Source organism: Anastrepha ludens, chromosome 4 (assembly GCF_028408465.1).
Source record: "Anastrepha ludens isolate Willacy chromosome 4, idAnaLude1.1, whole genome shotgun sequence".
Classification (NCBI taxonomy): Eukaryota; Metazoa; Arthropoda; class Insecta; order Diptera; family Tephritidae; genus Anastrepha; species Anastrepha ludens.
In genome coordinates, this window is record NC_071500.1 from 127,276,902 (window position 1) to 127,290,443 (window position 13,542).

The following is a 13,542-nucleotide window of genomic DNA, read 5'->3' on the forward strand; positions in this document are numbered from 1 at the left end:
ATCCTTTATTATATAAATATAATACCATTTTTTTACATACATATTTTTACATAAACTTAGAGTATGTAATATCTAAATTTTCTTAAGTATTTATTAGTGCACAATAACTGAGTTAAGGGGTCCCGGTGGTCTAGAATTTTCAAAAATCGTTTTTTTTTGTTTTAATATTTCGAAAGTATAGGCCTTTGAGAATATACTGTCAAATTTTTGGAAGGATATATTCCCAGTATTTTCGACTCTACAGCCGTTTTAGCAGGTAGAGTCAGATTCGTGACGCGGCGGAATCAATGGAAAATATCCACTCTCAAAACTTTAAACTCAAATATCTCAAAACTACTTTTTTCGGCTTGGTTTTGTCAAAAAAAAAAAAAAATATTCAACCGAATCGTTTAACATGTTGTTCACAGCATAAATGGGTATCGTCCGTACTATGATTTCAATTATTTCGTATTTTTTTTATTAAAATACAAAAAAAAAAAAAAACATATATTTAGAGTGTAAAATTCAAAACCGCGCCATTTTGTCAAATTTTCTTTTATTTTTTTAATTCTAGTAGCGGGACATAGCTACAGTCATGCTGATTAATAATTTTTTTTGGTTTTTGTGTTTCAGATAAATAGAAGAGCCAAAATGGACAACACCGTCCAGGTCCAATTTTTCGGAAGGGTCAACTTCAGCGCCACTTTTAAAATTATTAAAATTAAAAAAAAAAAAAAAAAAAAATTCAGTTTTGTATGTAAAGTCTAAAAAATTTAAATATCGTTTTTGATTTTTTTATTGTGAAAAAAAAATGCTAAAAATACTCTAACTTTTCGAGCTCTAGACCACCGGCACCCCTTAATATAGTATTCTGAAATTGAGATTTTAGTATATGTATACTTAGTTGATATTTTCATCTTAAACTTTATTATGCATACATATATAGCATTTGTACAAATTTTAAAGGAACACATTAGAGGCTAATTAGTTTTTCAACTTTGGACCGCATACGAAGGGTGGAGGTTCCAGTGTGAACTAGTAAAGAGAAATATGAATGTGAGTGTACCATATAATAAAATTTAATGTGTGCAGTAATGTTTTGCCATCGTGAATTTTTTAGTTAGTGTGTTATGCTTAAAACAATATAACAAGGTATAATATATAATTAACACATAAATAATAATAAATAACACATATATAGTACATATGGTATATAATTAAAATATTTCAGATTATCGGATGTTTAACAAAATGAACGTTTTTCGTCTTGGACAACAATGGCGCTCGCCTTAGCCTTACATTGCTTTGAAGCAAACTCCGCAAACAGAAAAAGCAAGATAGAAGAGTGTTGGGGAGGAAGTCATGTAAAGCATTACAGTGGATAACAAATTAATTTTGGGTAGAACAATAAAATTGGTCGTGGTCCATTATCTTTTAAAGTGTATACCTAATTAACTAATTTTTGTGATCATTTTTACTTTGTATATATAAAGAAATTTGCTGTAGTTGTCATTTTTTGAAAACCTTTATAATAAACGGCACAGCGACAGACCTCCAGTTACACGCAGCATTACAATATGTGACAATAAAAGTTATGAAATCTTACGTGCGCCGTAAAATTACACATCAACGCGAGTGTATATTAAGTCTCCTTGCCTTTTAGGAACTTTGTGACACTTCACAAAGCTACATAAAATATCTCAAAACCGACAGCTCTAATTTTTTTCTCTGCCGATGATTGCGACGTTACACATAGCACGAACTTTATTCTGATTTATCGCACATCGCAAAATATATACTACTTTAATTATCTGTAACGAAATTTTTATATTTTTAAATAGTCATATATTGGAAATACTATTATTTCACTCACCATTCTATTCAAATTGTATATGCTTTTTTTTCTAGTTACATCATTTATTTTTTTCTTAATTATACAGTGTTTTGTCGACTAATATGCCATTTTCGATCAGAAAGCTTTCCACATCCGATGGGAAGAAATCATCTGATAAATCGTCAGTGACTCGAACAAAATTTCCAATTAGTGCCTGTGCTTTGTACACTAGCAAAGCAGGCAGTCCCTTAGAGCGGAAATCGCGACTCATTCCAGCAATAGAACTACATATTTTGCCAAATTTTATGGCCGGATATTCAGTCGCTAGCGTATCAAGGCAACGATTCAGAGTCGAGCAAGCGCTTAAGTTCTTATCGTAAATATGTATTATGACGGTGGTGTGTTTGTTCTCTTTTTCAACAAAGTTTAAAAATTCATCGTGAGTTGTTAAATTAGCAACTTTTCCAAATTGCTTTACATGACCACATTGTTGCAACATTTCAGCCATACGCTGTTTTTGATATTGTTGTAAGAATTCTTCGCTCATGAGTTCATCTAATTCAGCATCGATTTCCTCTTGCCGTTTTCGCTCTTCATCTTCCATGGCAGTTGCAGTCGTCATGGTCAGCTTTTTGGCCAATTCTATACGCTGGCGTTCAGATTCTCCGCGCTTCTCTGCTTGAAGTTGCTTAAAACGTTGCCAATCCTGTACAACACCCTTAGGTCCAGTGTTAGTAGAAACCTGAGAACGGTATCCTTCTCCCGGTGCTGGAGGACATACGTTGGGGTCGGTGTAACCAGCAGCCCCTTGTTTACTTCCGCCTGTGCCCCTTTTATTGCTGCCAGCATCATCACCATCATTGTCCTCACCTTCACTACTGCTGCAATAATACTCTAATTTTTCACCCATTAACTTGTCTTCTAAAGTTGCCATTTTTAATTTGTTAATATAATTTGATTCTGCTTATAATTCGATTTCCCTAAATTTAATTACTGTGTATATATCGTTTTAATGCAATATAAATTGACGTTTAGTAAATCAGCTGATCGTTAAGCCCAGTCCACATGTTTACAATTTGCACGCACAGGGTAACCTTACGCTATGTTTAAAATGCTTAGATTCTTTCCGATTTCACTAGTTTCATTTATTCTTAAGCCGAAGGTCTTATTTACTCGAGCTCCTATGTTGTAGTTAGGCGATTTATCGCTTAATTCCTGTATTATAAATATATAAATTTATTCTTAACGATATGTATATATGAAAAATTACATCATTTAAATATTCATCAATAGCACGTCTATACGTACAAGTAAAATTCACCAAACACTCAATTCATCAATGTCTAATTGTTGAAAACCATCGTTGTTGAAGGTTGTTCAGCTACACTGCGCTACAGCAGCAATACTCTCAACACAACCTCGACTTTTTGGTATGCCAGTTGCTTTTTTATCCTCCATAGAACCAGTTTCTTGAAATTTGTTCACTATCCTTTGAATTGTCGACTCATTCGGACAATTATTTTCACCTAAAAAATCACGAGTTTTGCGATATGTTCTTAAAGATTGACCATTTTACTAAAAAGTTTCAATAATTTTAACGCGTTGTTCTATCGTGTAAACTTTCACATCGTTTACTTGACAAATGTCAAAGACGACATAAAATCAAGGTACAGTTTGAGCATTATTCACTACTGACGTTACTTTTAAATAATCGTTTTTAATATGAAATAATTAATTTTTTGTTCTAGAAGAAAGTATTATTTATTAAATGGCTTATGATACGCCATATGCACATCTAATCTGAATTTTCAAATTCTGAATTGTCATCATCGCATTATACGCATCAAGGCGAATCTATTAGAGGTGGTATCGGTAAATCAGCTAAGCTGTTTTCTTTCTTTCGCCGTGTCCATGTGGCTGTCAGCTCAGAATGAAACAAGGCGAATTCATCATTTGTTTTCCAGTTTCTCCATACTTTGCTTTGACAATCAAACGTACATAACATTGTTGTTGGTCTAGTGTCACCAGCTTTAATGAATGCACCTTGATACGCATCATATACACTTTCGATGTCTTTAATTGTTTTTAATACTTCAGTTGTTTCGGAGCTTCAATTTTTTACGTTATGTGTTGAACGAATTATTCTGAAAACTTCCAATAAATTTTCTTGTATATCGAAATTTTCCAATCTCTCTTCTAGGCTACCAAAGTCCACTTTTTCCAACTGAAAGATATAAGTTGCATACATTTAATGGTTTAGCTCAGATAAATTTAATGTTATATTCCATCATAATCGACCAAAGGACCATAAAGGACTTAATGCAGAATGCCTTAAATAAGGTATCTCTAAAGTAAGAGGTTAAATATCTAGGAGTTATCTTGGATCAAAAACTCACTTGGGAGGTCCACCTCAACTTAGTAATAAAAAAGGCAACGAAAACCCTTTCGACAACAAAGCAACTCTTGGGTATATCCTGGGGTCTGAGCCCTAAAATTACCTTCTGAATCTACACTCAAATGGTAAGACCTATTGTACTATATGGGGCTTTGGTGCTGGTGGTTAAAACAAATCAAACTACTGCCATATCAAAACTGTGTAAACGACAAAGGCTAGCGTGCCTAAGCATAACAGGGGCAATGAGAACTACCACAACTGCTGGCATGGAAGCGCTATTAAATTTACCACCGCTACATTATCAATACAAGAGGAAGCCACCATGCAAGCTTCTCTTTTCTTCTTCTTCTGATTCCTTTTTTATATGAAAGAAAAACTTAAACCAGGAGATCTTACTGGACATCTCAATATTTTGAACAGGGTTCAACATGCAGTATGCATAACCCAGGCGAATGATCACATGGAACCCGTACGCAATTTTATAAAGAGATACAAGGTTATCTTCCCGTCTAGGGAAGAGTGGAACACTAATCCAACATGGCTAAATAAGGACTCACAAAAATGGAGTATTAGCAGGAATAGTGGGGCCTAGAGCACACAAATCCCTAACACTAAGTACAGATACCACAATTTTCCCTGCGGAGCTCTTCGCTATAATGGAAACAGTGGAAATTATAAATAAAATGGGGTTCGAGAAAGTAAAAATTAAAATACTTCCGGACATCCAATCGGTCCTCAAAGCCTTGAATAGAGACACATTCAAGTCAAAAGTCCTAATAGAGTGTAAAAATGCACTCAACAAACTGGCCACTCATAATCAGGTCTCACTGATTTGAGTACCGAGGACATGAGGGACACGAAGGAAACGAGAAGGCAGACTTTTATGCCAAAAAAATGGCAGAAGGGCTATTTATTGCACCAACCCTATTTTTCGGTTTTAATAAAAATAATATAAAACAGGAAACCAAAAAAGGGATCCAAACTAAAATCAGGGAACACTGGAACGGTACAACGGCCTTAATAACTCCAAAAAGTTTTTGAAATTCAATGTCAACACAGCAAAACCTGCTCTAACCCTAGATAAAAAGGGCCTCAGATTACTCTGTGGAGCACTTACAGGTCACTTTGCCTGTAATAAACACTTTAACACTTTTACTAGATAACCCAGTACAAGATCATGCAGGTTTTGCTGTGATGAAGAGGAGTCTATGGAACACTTAATTACCAACTAAGAGGCATTAGGCCACAGGAGACGCAGAATCCTGGGCTCGTACTAGAGGAGGAAGACCTACAATTGCTCCCTCCTAAGAAGCTGGTTCGATTCCTCGGTATACTAAATAATTATAACTAAGTAATTAGGGGCGCACAATAGATCCATCTGGTTACAGTGCATAAAGGCTAAGCCTAACCTGTACAACCATTACCATTACGACTCGACATTTAATAGAAAAGTAAATATTTAACAGTTGAAAGCCTTCGCGGAATATAGCTTTTTAAGTAGAGTAACAATTTTACTAATATTTTTTTTACTGATAATAAATAAAAAAATATGCATAATATTCACCTCATCACATGAATCCGAACCACTCGGGTTCTCCAGCGCCAATCGTTCAGCAAATGATACAATACCACACCAAGTACGAAAATTGATTTCTTTCGACGACGTCTCCTTCTCATAGTCTAATAAGCGTAACATTTCCGATATATTTTTCTCAGTACCATAAAATTCCAAAACATCCTCAAGTGCTTTGGCTATACAGTTCATGGGAATTTTACGTTCCACATACTCATTCAGTACAGGTAAGGAGTCTTCATCGACATTTCCATTGCTTTTTAATAGATTTACATCTGCGGCCTCTTCGGTTTCAATTAATTCAGTCGTCAAATATTGAAGAAAAACGCGCTTAAACAGCTGCTTTCGTTGACTGGAGACCCACACATATTGGCTAAGGTATTCTAACACAGTCATATCTAAAGATAAACTCATGATTATAATATAATTTTTATAGCTGTGTGGCATTACATAACCTTCTAGTAATTTGGGATCTAATGGAACATCAAATCTTGCTGCAGACTTTGACAATTTACGTGGCATTTTTGACTGAGATACGAATGAAGGATTTTCATTTTCTTCTAAAACTTTCTTGATCGGCTTTGGCTTCTTTTCAGGCAGATACTTAATTGCTTCGCGCAAAGCTCTATTCAACTGAGTTGGAAAAGGAGTTTTTATACAAAGTAATATAAGTATAAGCTTCAAATACAATGAATATAAATAAAACAAGGCACATTCATTAAAGGTGGTGGCACTAGACCAACAACAATGTTTTGTACATTTGATTGTCATGGCGAAGTGTTGGCAAAGTAGAAAACAAAGAACGAATTCGCCTTGTTTCATTCTGGCCTGACAGCCATATGGACACGGCGAAAGAAAAAAAAAACATATCAGCTGATTTACCGATACCACCTGTAATAGATTAGCCTTGATATGAAATATGAAATATTACTTACGTATTTATCAAAGGTGTTTTCAATTACATCAATATCCAGCTCAGTTTTCAATGCTTGAAATGCCTCATCTGTGAGGAAGCTGCCTTTCAATAGTATTTGTTCGCTGTCTCGTTTTTCTTTGCCTGGTAGCAAACTAGCTGAATTCGGTATAAGACTAGGACGTGTACTTGGATTAAGGGAGTCCGGGCCAAGTGCAGCTACTTGTGTTTCTGGATCTTCGCTCAGATGGAATGTAGTTGTTGTAGCTAAACAAGAATACTTATTTAAATGCTTATTTGTGGTAATATATTTAATGATGGCTACTTACTAGTTGCCGGTCTTATCTTTTTTCGTTTCTTGCCCCGTCGTATATCCCCGTCGTCGATATGCTGCTCATTAATACAAGTTTGTACTTTCTTTATTTCCACCCCTATCAATTCTTTAGTATCATCGCTAATTGGTGCATTGCCTAATGAAGTATTAGGCCGCTGATCTTCGGAACGTTGGTGCTTATTTTTTCTCTCCTCATTGGCGCCAGCACTTTTAGGTTTGACGCCACCCGTATCCGTAATACTTTGTGACATATCCGACGATGGCTTCCAGTATAGTGTCTCTTGAGAGTGTGTGCGTCGTAAATCCAAAATAATTTTTTTCCGTTTGATGATTTCATTTTTACCCAACTCAGGTGTTATGCAGCGTCGATTGTTCAAAAAGGAACTTGTGCTATTCCGTGTATGCGCACTGGTTACGGTTGGAGTTGGTGTAAGGGGACGTGAGTCGGTGCCAGTGTAACGTCGGACAAGGTCTTCGGGTATATTATCATGCTCATTGATGGGTGTGCCAACGTTTTTATCTTTTGGGAAGTGCACACTTTTTCCATCCACTGTCTGAAATATTTATTTATTGGGATATGAGCATAAATTTACGGTATATGTACATGGATGTATGTATACAGGGTTTAGGTACCCACTTACCAGCGAAGTTTTCATTTGGCTTATAATATCTTTTAAGTCTGACGGCGCTGGATGGTTGCATAGTACCGAACAGCCCTTAGCAAAGGGGTTATATAGGCCACCAAATGGTCGTAACGATAGAGCCATTGGCATAGCTTCAAATTTCAGTGGTAAATCCTCAGTGAATTTCTTTGGCTACAAGTGTTTATATTTATATTTCAAAAAGTGACTGCAAAGTTTTAAAAAATATTACCTTTTCTTTTATTAAGAAATTTCTTCTCTTAGCTGGTATTAAGCCAGTTCTGCTAGTTGCATTCATTGTTGAGCAGAGCGAAAAACTAAATTGTTTGTGCCAGCTTTAATAATTGACGCTGTTTATTTACTAATTTTATTCGTTGCTAGGAAAATCTACATACTCGTATGTACGAGTACATGAAATCAGTAAGTGGTAGTACTCCTGTTTACTAGTATTTAGTGCAGACGTACCCGTTCCCATACTAATACATTTCCTAGCAATAGAATTTACCTATTTTAAGTAAAAAAAAAATATATATTTTGCTGCTATTTTCTTCACGCCATCGAACGAAGCCAAGTATCTTGGCATAAATCTGGACTCAAAGCTAGCCGATGGCCCATGCTGCTAGTGTTGCTGCCTCCTTATATTTGTATAACTTGTTATTATAAAAATTTAAAAATAATAATAATGGACTCAAAACTTTCTTGGAAAAGAAACACGGAGGAAAGGATGACGAAAACTTTTAATGCTCACTTTATCCGTGAGAGGACATTTGTCAAAAAAGCGTACATTTGGTGTCTAAAACCGGATGTAAACCACTGGACGATTTATGGAGCTTTCGTGTGATGGGAGGCGGTGCAGACACAATCCTACCTAAAGAATCTCATAAAAGTCCAACGATTAGCTTGTGTAGGAATTGCGCTCCGATCGACGCCTCAGGTGACGCTGGAAGTGATCCAATATATTCTACCCATTGATTTATATGTTAAAGGGATAGCGCCCAAATTTGCTTCCAGGATCAGAGCAGCAGGAATGCTAAAAGAAAGCACGCACGGCCATGCAACAGTTCTACTATCAGACTATAAAATAAGAATACCCTACAGAACCAGACCAGAGTCATATTAGATTGTAAGGGTCATCATATTTGTACTGTCGGCTCAATTATGGATAATGCACTGGATCGGGAATGTACTCGGAACAATTATCCTTCAGTTGTTCCCTTAGACTCTCAGACCGGTGTATCGTCTTCCATGCTGAGATTTACGCTATAGACAAAACGGCAAAATCGATAAAACTAATGGACTTGCCTCCGGCAAACCTTACCATTTTTGTTGATAGTCAAGCAGCGATCCAGGCATTGGTTTCAGCGCACATCAATTCAAGATGTGTTAAAGAATGCAGGAGGTCGCTCTCTCTTATCTAAAAACCCAAACCACCCGGCCACTATGGAGTGGAGGGAAATAAAAGAGCGGATGAGTGTGCAAGGAAAGACTCTGAGCTTGATCTTCAGCGAGAGGTAGAGGACTTTTGCATTCCTTTAAATGAGCTGTACACTGCGATTAACTTGAGCGCAATCGTGGAAACCAATAGAAGGTGGCCTCCGACTACTAACTACAGAATCTCCAAAGCCCTCTGGCTCTCTCTATGAATCTTAAAAGGACAAAATGTTTGCTTTGATACAACAGATCTACTACCAAAGTCCTCACAGGTGTTATAACGGTTCACTGCGTTATTGGCACCCTAGCCACTATGAGTTGTACAGGAGTTGTGGAGATGAAGAAGAAATTCAGTCGGTATAACAACTCCTCTGTGAATGTCCTGCGCCTCAAAGAAGCCGTGCCAAATATCTTGGCGATTATTTCTTTGAAGACCTAGGAAATTTGCAAAATGTCTCACTCTAGGGGTTAGTTACCTTCCTAAAAAGATTTAAGCAACTTAGTTAGGTGATGGAAATCAATTGCAGGTATCACAATGGGCCTTAAGGCTATCGAGTGTCTTGCCTTATTGAAGTAATCTAACCTAACCTATCTTCTTCCAAGTGCTATAAATTATTGAGCTTACGGGATTTCTAAGAAAAGTAAGTCGAAAGCCGTCGACAAAGTCTCGCATAGTGTCTTAATTAAAAAATTAGCTTGTTTTGGGTTTCATTCTGCCTTTCTGTAATGGATAAACTCTTATTTAATAGACGTTGTGTTGTAATAATTGATGATATTTTATCTACGACCTTTGGTACCACGTCTGGTGTTCCGCAAGGAAGCGAGCGAGTGACCGCTCTTATTTGTGCTATTTATTAATGATATTAAAACCTTTCTCTCATTACTAAATTTCTGCTTTATGCTTATGACTCAAAGATCTTCTCGTTGATCAAGACTCAAGAGGATGCCGTTAATCTTGAATCCGATATTAATAGGCTTTACTTGTGGTGCCAGAAATCACATGCTTCGCTGAACTTGTCCAAGTGCTTTCAAATGTCTTACTCGTAATTATCTCGCATTGTGCGTACCAAGTACAGTATCTCGACTTGTGTATTTCAGTATGTTAGTGAGATTGAGAGCCTTGGCGTTGTTTTTCATACGCATTTTCTTTTAATAACCATATAAATTATATTAGTTCAAAATCCTTCTCCATATTGGGCTTCGCCAGACGGAATGCCACTAAGTTCTTTGATCCTTGTTCTCAAAAACACATTCGAATGCGACTTTCTCTGCAACAATTAGTACATTTTCGAAGGGATAAGGTGGATTTTATGCGTCGATTCATCACTATGGATGAGACTTGGGTCTATCACCATGATCTTAAATCAAAACAAGAGGGCAAAGAGTGGTGTGAACCTGGTTTTTCAGTTCCAAAACGAGTTCGTGTCCAGAAATCGGCTAAGAAGGTGTTGGCACCAGTTACGAAAGGAATTTTGTTTATGGATTACTTGCTAATAATGCTTGCAATAAATTCTGAATATTATTGTAACCCTCACGATCAGCTGAAGAAAAAAAATCGTGAAGAAAGGCCCAGCTTGCAAAAGAAAAGAATTTAAAAATAACCAGGACAATGCACAGTGTCACAAGGGCATTTTGACAATGACTGAAATCCGTGAATTAAAGTTCAAATTGTTGGAGCTCCCACCGTATTCTCCAGATTTGGACCCTAGCGATTTCCATCAGATTCCAGACCTAAAAAAATTCATGGAGTTGCGTTGATGAAGTCATAGTAGCTGTGAAAGCGTATTTGCCGCCTTACCAGATTCTCACCTCAGGGATGGAATTCATAAATTGGAATCTCATTGGAACAAGTGTATTGATGTTCAGTGAGACTATACTGAATAATAAAGTGTATTTCAAAACATAAAATTGTGTTTTTTTTTTATCGAACCGCAAAGCATATTGAACAACCTAGTATATTATAGTGTTTTAAATATATGCAATATATCAATAATTTAATCTAAGTTACTTTTGTATCACAGTCTGCAAGGACTGAAATTCACAGATTTAAATACATAAATATATAAATAAATATTCTCGCCAAAGTTCTTAACTTCTGAGTCAATAGACAAAATAGCGTATCCCATAAAAACGCTTCATTGGAAATTTGTAAAAAACACTCAACGCTTATTTAAAAAATTCTGACGTAGCCGATGGCCCATGCTGCTAGTGCTGCTGCCTTCTTATATTTGTATAACTTGTTATTATACAAATTTAATAATAATAATAATAATAATAATAAATTCTGACGTTATGTACACAACGTAATATCTGCCGCCAAATGACGTTGGTTTTTTTGACGCAATTTTTGATGGCATTTTGGCACAGTGCCGGCATACGCTAGCAAAATTTTGGAATATAATTTTAGACGCGCGTAAGAATCTCGCATTTCAGTTTGGCAATTGTTCTTGGGTTGTTGACATATACATAGTATGTACATATGCATATAACTTTCTTCTCAAAAAACTCAAAGGAGCTCCAATTACATCAAGTCGCATGTTTTTTGTGGATCACTCACATGACTGTGGCGCACTGTGGGGCAAAAGGAACTTTTTCGTTTCAAACCACTCCACTGACTGTAATTTAGGTTAGAAGGGAGCATGTAGGTTAGAATTTCCGTGCATGAAACAACAAAATTATAGAAAAAGTTTTTTCAAATAGTGGTCGCCCCTCGGCAGGCAATGGCAAACCTCCGAGTGTGCCATGAAAAAGTTCCTCATAAAAAACCATTCGAGTTCAAAGTTGGCTTATAACTGTAGGTCCCTCCATTTGTTTAACAACATCAAGACGCACGCCACAAATAGGGGGGAAGCTCGGCCAAACACAGAAAACAGAAGTGTACGCGTGAATTATTTTTTTATTTTTTTTTAAATATGCTATTTTTTTCATTTGTTATTCAGCTTTATTTTCTATGAGTTAAATTATTTAATTTTTCAACAGCAGCACACCGAACTTGATTCAATGATATCACCAAGCTATCGTTAAGTACGTTTTTTCCTTGTGTCAACTTAATTGAGCTTTGAAGGCATCAAAATGAATATACAGTCAGTATCAGAAGAAAATAACCGGTTTTTTTCTTGTAACTTCAAGATATATTTCGTTCTGCTTTTTGCTGTGTTTAAGTCCCACTCAAGGGCTACGACGCCAGTGGTAACTCAGGTTAGTGTCGTTCGAAACTTTCCCCGTAAATGCAACCGAACAAAAATGAGTGAGGGGTACGCGAAGCGTTTTGAGGCGGTATTTTTATGCCCTGCAAAAGTAATTAAAAACTCAAAAAAGTTTGTTGTGATGTGGAATCAGCGGTATAAAATGTACAAAAATGTTGATGACTTTTCCGAGCGCGACTTGAAGCGAGTGACGACAAAAAAGCAGGATAAAGTGATCGTCCAACTTTTAAACGGGACCCTCCTTTGTGACTACGTAGCCGACTGAAGGAGGCGAACATATCCTACCGACCCACATCATCAAAACCACTGCTCTCAGAAAAACACATTGAGAAACAACAAAACAAGTAATTGGCGTCACAATATTGGACTGACCTTCACAGTCCCCAGACGCCAACCCAATTGAAAATGTGTGAGGAACTAAGAAAACGCATCTTGCCTTGACTCGTGCGTCAAGTTCACAAAATCTAGTCCTGCTTGTCGGCGAGCTACGCAGAAAAGCTAGTTCAAAGCATGAAGAAGATGCCAGGCTATACTGAACAACGATGAAGACTACACGGCCTATTGAGTATTTGCGACGGGTAGTTTTGTACAAATTTTCATGTAAAAAAAATTTTAAATATATATCTTTTATACTTCATGAATAATCGCTGTTACTTTTTTCTGACACAGATTGTACTTGGAGTGTGAGGAGATTCAGAAAAACGATCTGCCCTTTCAAAAAATTGAATTTCCGCGTGTTCCTCCGGTATTGTACTAAAGGTGCCGGAGTTATTTTTGGCAAGTTTCTAAAAATCAATCATATAATATATTTTTGAACAAAAATTAGCTAGATATTTTAATAAATAATGAAGTGCTTTTCAAAATAGGAGTGTATGTATGTAGGTATGTACATTTAGTTCATATACTGTTCTAACGTTTGAAATCTCCTTAATGGATACAAAAAGCAAAAAAAAAAACAAAAAAATCATTGTGCTCAAAAAAAAAGATCCCATTCTGAAATATATGTATGCTCGTACATAAGTAACAAAATTTGCAAAGAAAATCGTCAATGCGAGTAGGTACTGGCAACAACGAAAGACACAAAAAAAAAAACCATTTAACAGCAGCAACAACGGATAGCTAAACGGAATACTCACTGCATTTGTTGTTCTCTAAAATGGATTGCATGTACTAACAATAGTACAAGAAATTTGCTGAGATTTAAATTAGATGTGAGGGTACCTAATGCGTTAGGTC

At 36.3% G+C, this 13,542-nt stretch overlaps 3 protein-coding genes across 3 annotated transcripts in view; 1 reads left to right on the plus strand and 2 right to left on the minus strand.

Annotated features, from left to right (window-relative positions):
- The window catches only part of LOC128861111 (T-cell activation Rho GTPase-activating protein), an 80,725-nt gene extending 79,424 nt beyond the window's left edge, over positions 1-1,301 (plus strand). The window contains exon 5 of the mRNA XM_054099017.1: positions 1,211-1,301. Within this exon, the coding sequence (XP_053954992.1) occupies positions 1,211-1,272 (62 nt within the window). The 3' untranslated portion in view covers positions 1,273-1,301. The remainder of the gene's footprint in view (positions 1-1,210) is intronic.
- A 399-nt stretch (positions 1,302-1,700) lies between these two features.
- LOC128861112 (phosducin-like protein) lies at positions 1,701-2,851 on the minus strand. The gene is made up of 2 exons (XM_054099018.1): positions 1,853-2,851; positions 1,701-1,790 (listed from the first exon to the last, which is right to left on the minus strand). The coding sequence occupies exon 1, from the start codon at positions 2,745-2,747 to the stop codon at positions 1,908-1,910; it is 840 nt and encodes a 279-aa protein (XP_053954993.1). The 5' UTR covers positions 2,748-2,851; the 3' UTR covers positions 1,701-1,790; positions 1,853-1,907.
- A 302-nt stretch (positions 2,852-3,153) lies between these two features.
- LOC128861115 (uncharacterized) lies at positions 3,154-13,531 on the minus strand. Its single transcript, XM_054099026.1, has 8 exons — positions 13,443-13,531; positions 7,902-8,174; positions 7,670-7,843; positions 7,024-7,582; positions 6,717-6,961; positions 6,237-6,414; positions 5,773-6,179; positions 3,154-4,037 (listed from the first exon to the last, which is right to left on the minus strand). The coding sequence occupies exons 2-8, from the start codon at positions 7,965-7,967 to the stop codon at positions 3,924-3,926; spliced, it is 1,743 nt and encodes a 580-aa protein (XP_053955001.1). The 5' UTR covers positions 7,968-8,174; positions 13,443-13,531; the 3' UTR covers positions 3,154-3,923.
- Between the last annotated feature and the right edge of the window lie 11 nt (positions 13,532-13,542).

Bases quoted from the DNA above. Each gene is read 5' to 3' on its own strand.
- LOC128861112 (XM_054099018.1), bottom strand. From the start codon at position 2,747: ATGGCAACTTTAGAAGACAAGTTAATGGGTGAAAAATTAGAGTATTAT.
- LOC128861115 (XM_054099026.1), bottom strand. From the start codon at position 7,967: ATGAATGCAACTAGCAGAACTGGCTTAATACCAGCTAAGAGAAGAAAT. The intron at 7,583-7,669 runs GTAAGTGGGTAC...TAAATATTTCAG, and splicing joins GCCAAATGAAAACTTCGCTG to ACAGTGGATGGAAAAAGTGT. The intron at 6,962-7,023 runs GTAAGTAGCCAT...ATTCTTGTTTAG, and splicing joins AAAGATAAGACCGGCAACTA to CTACAACAACTACATTCCAT.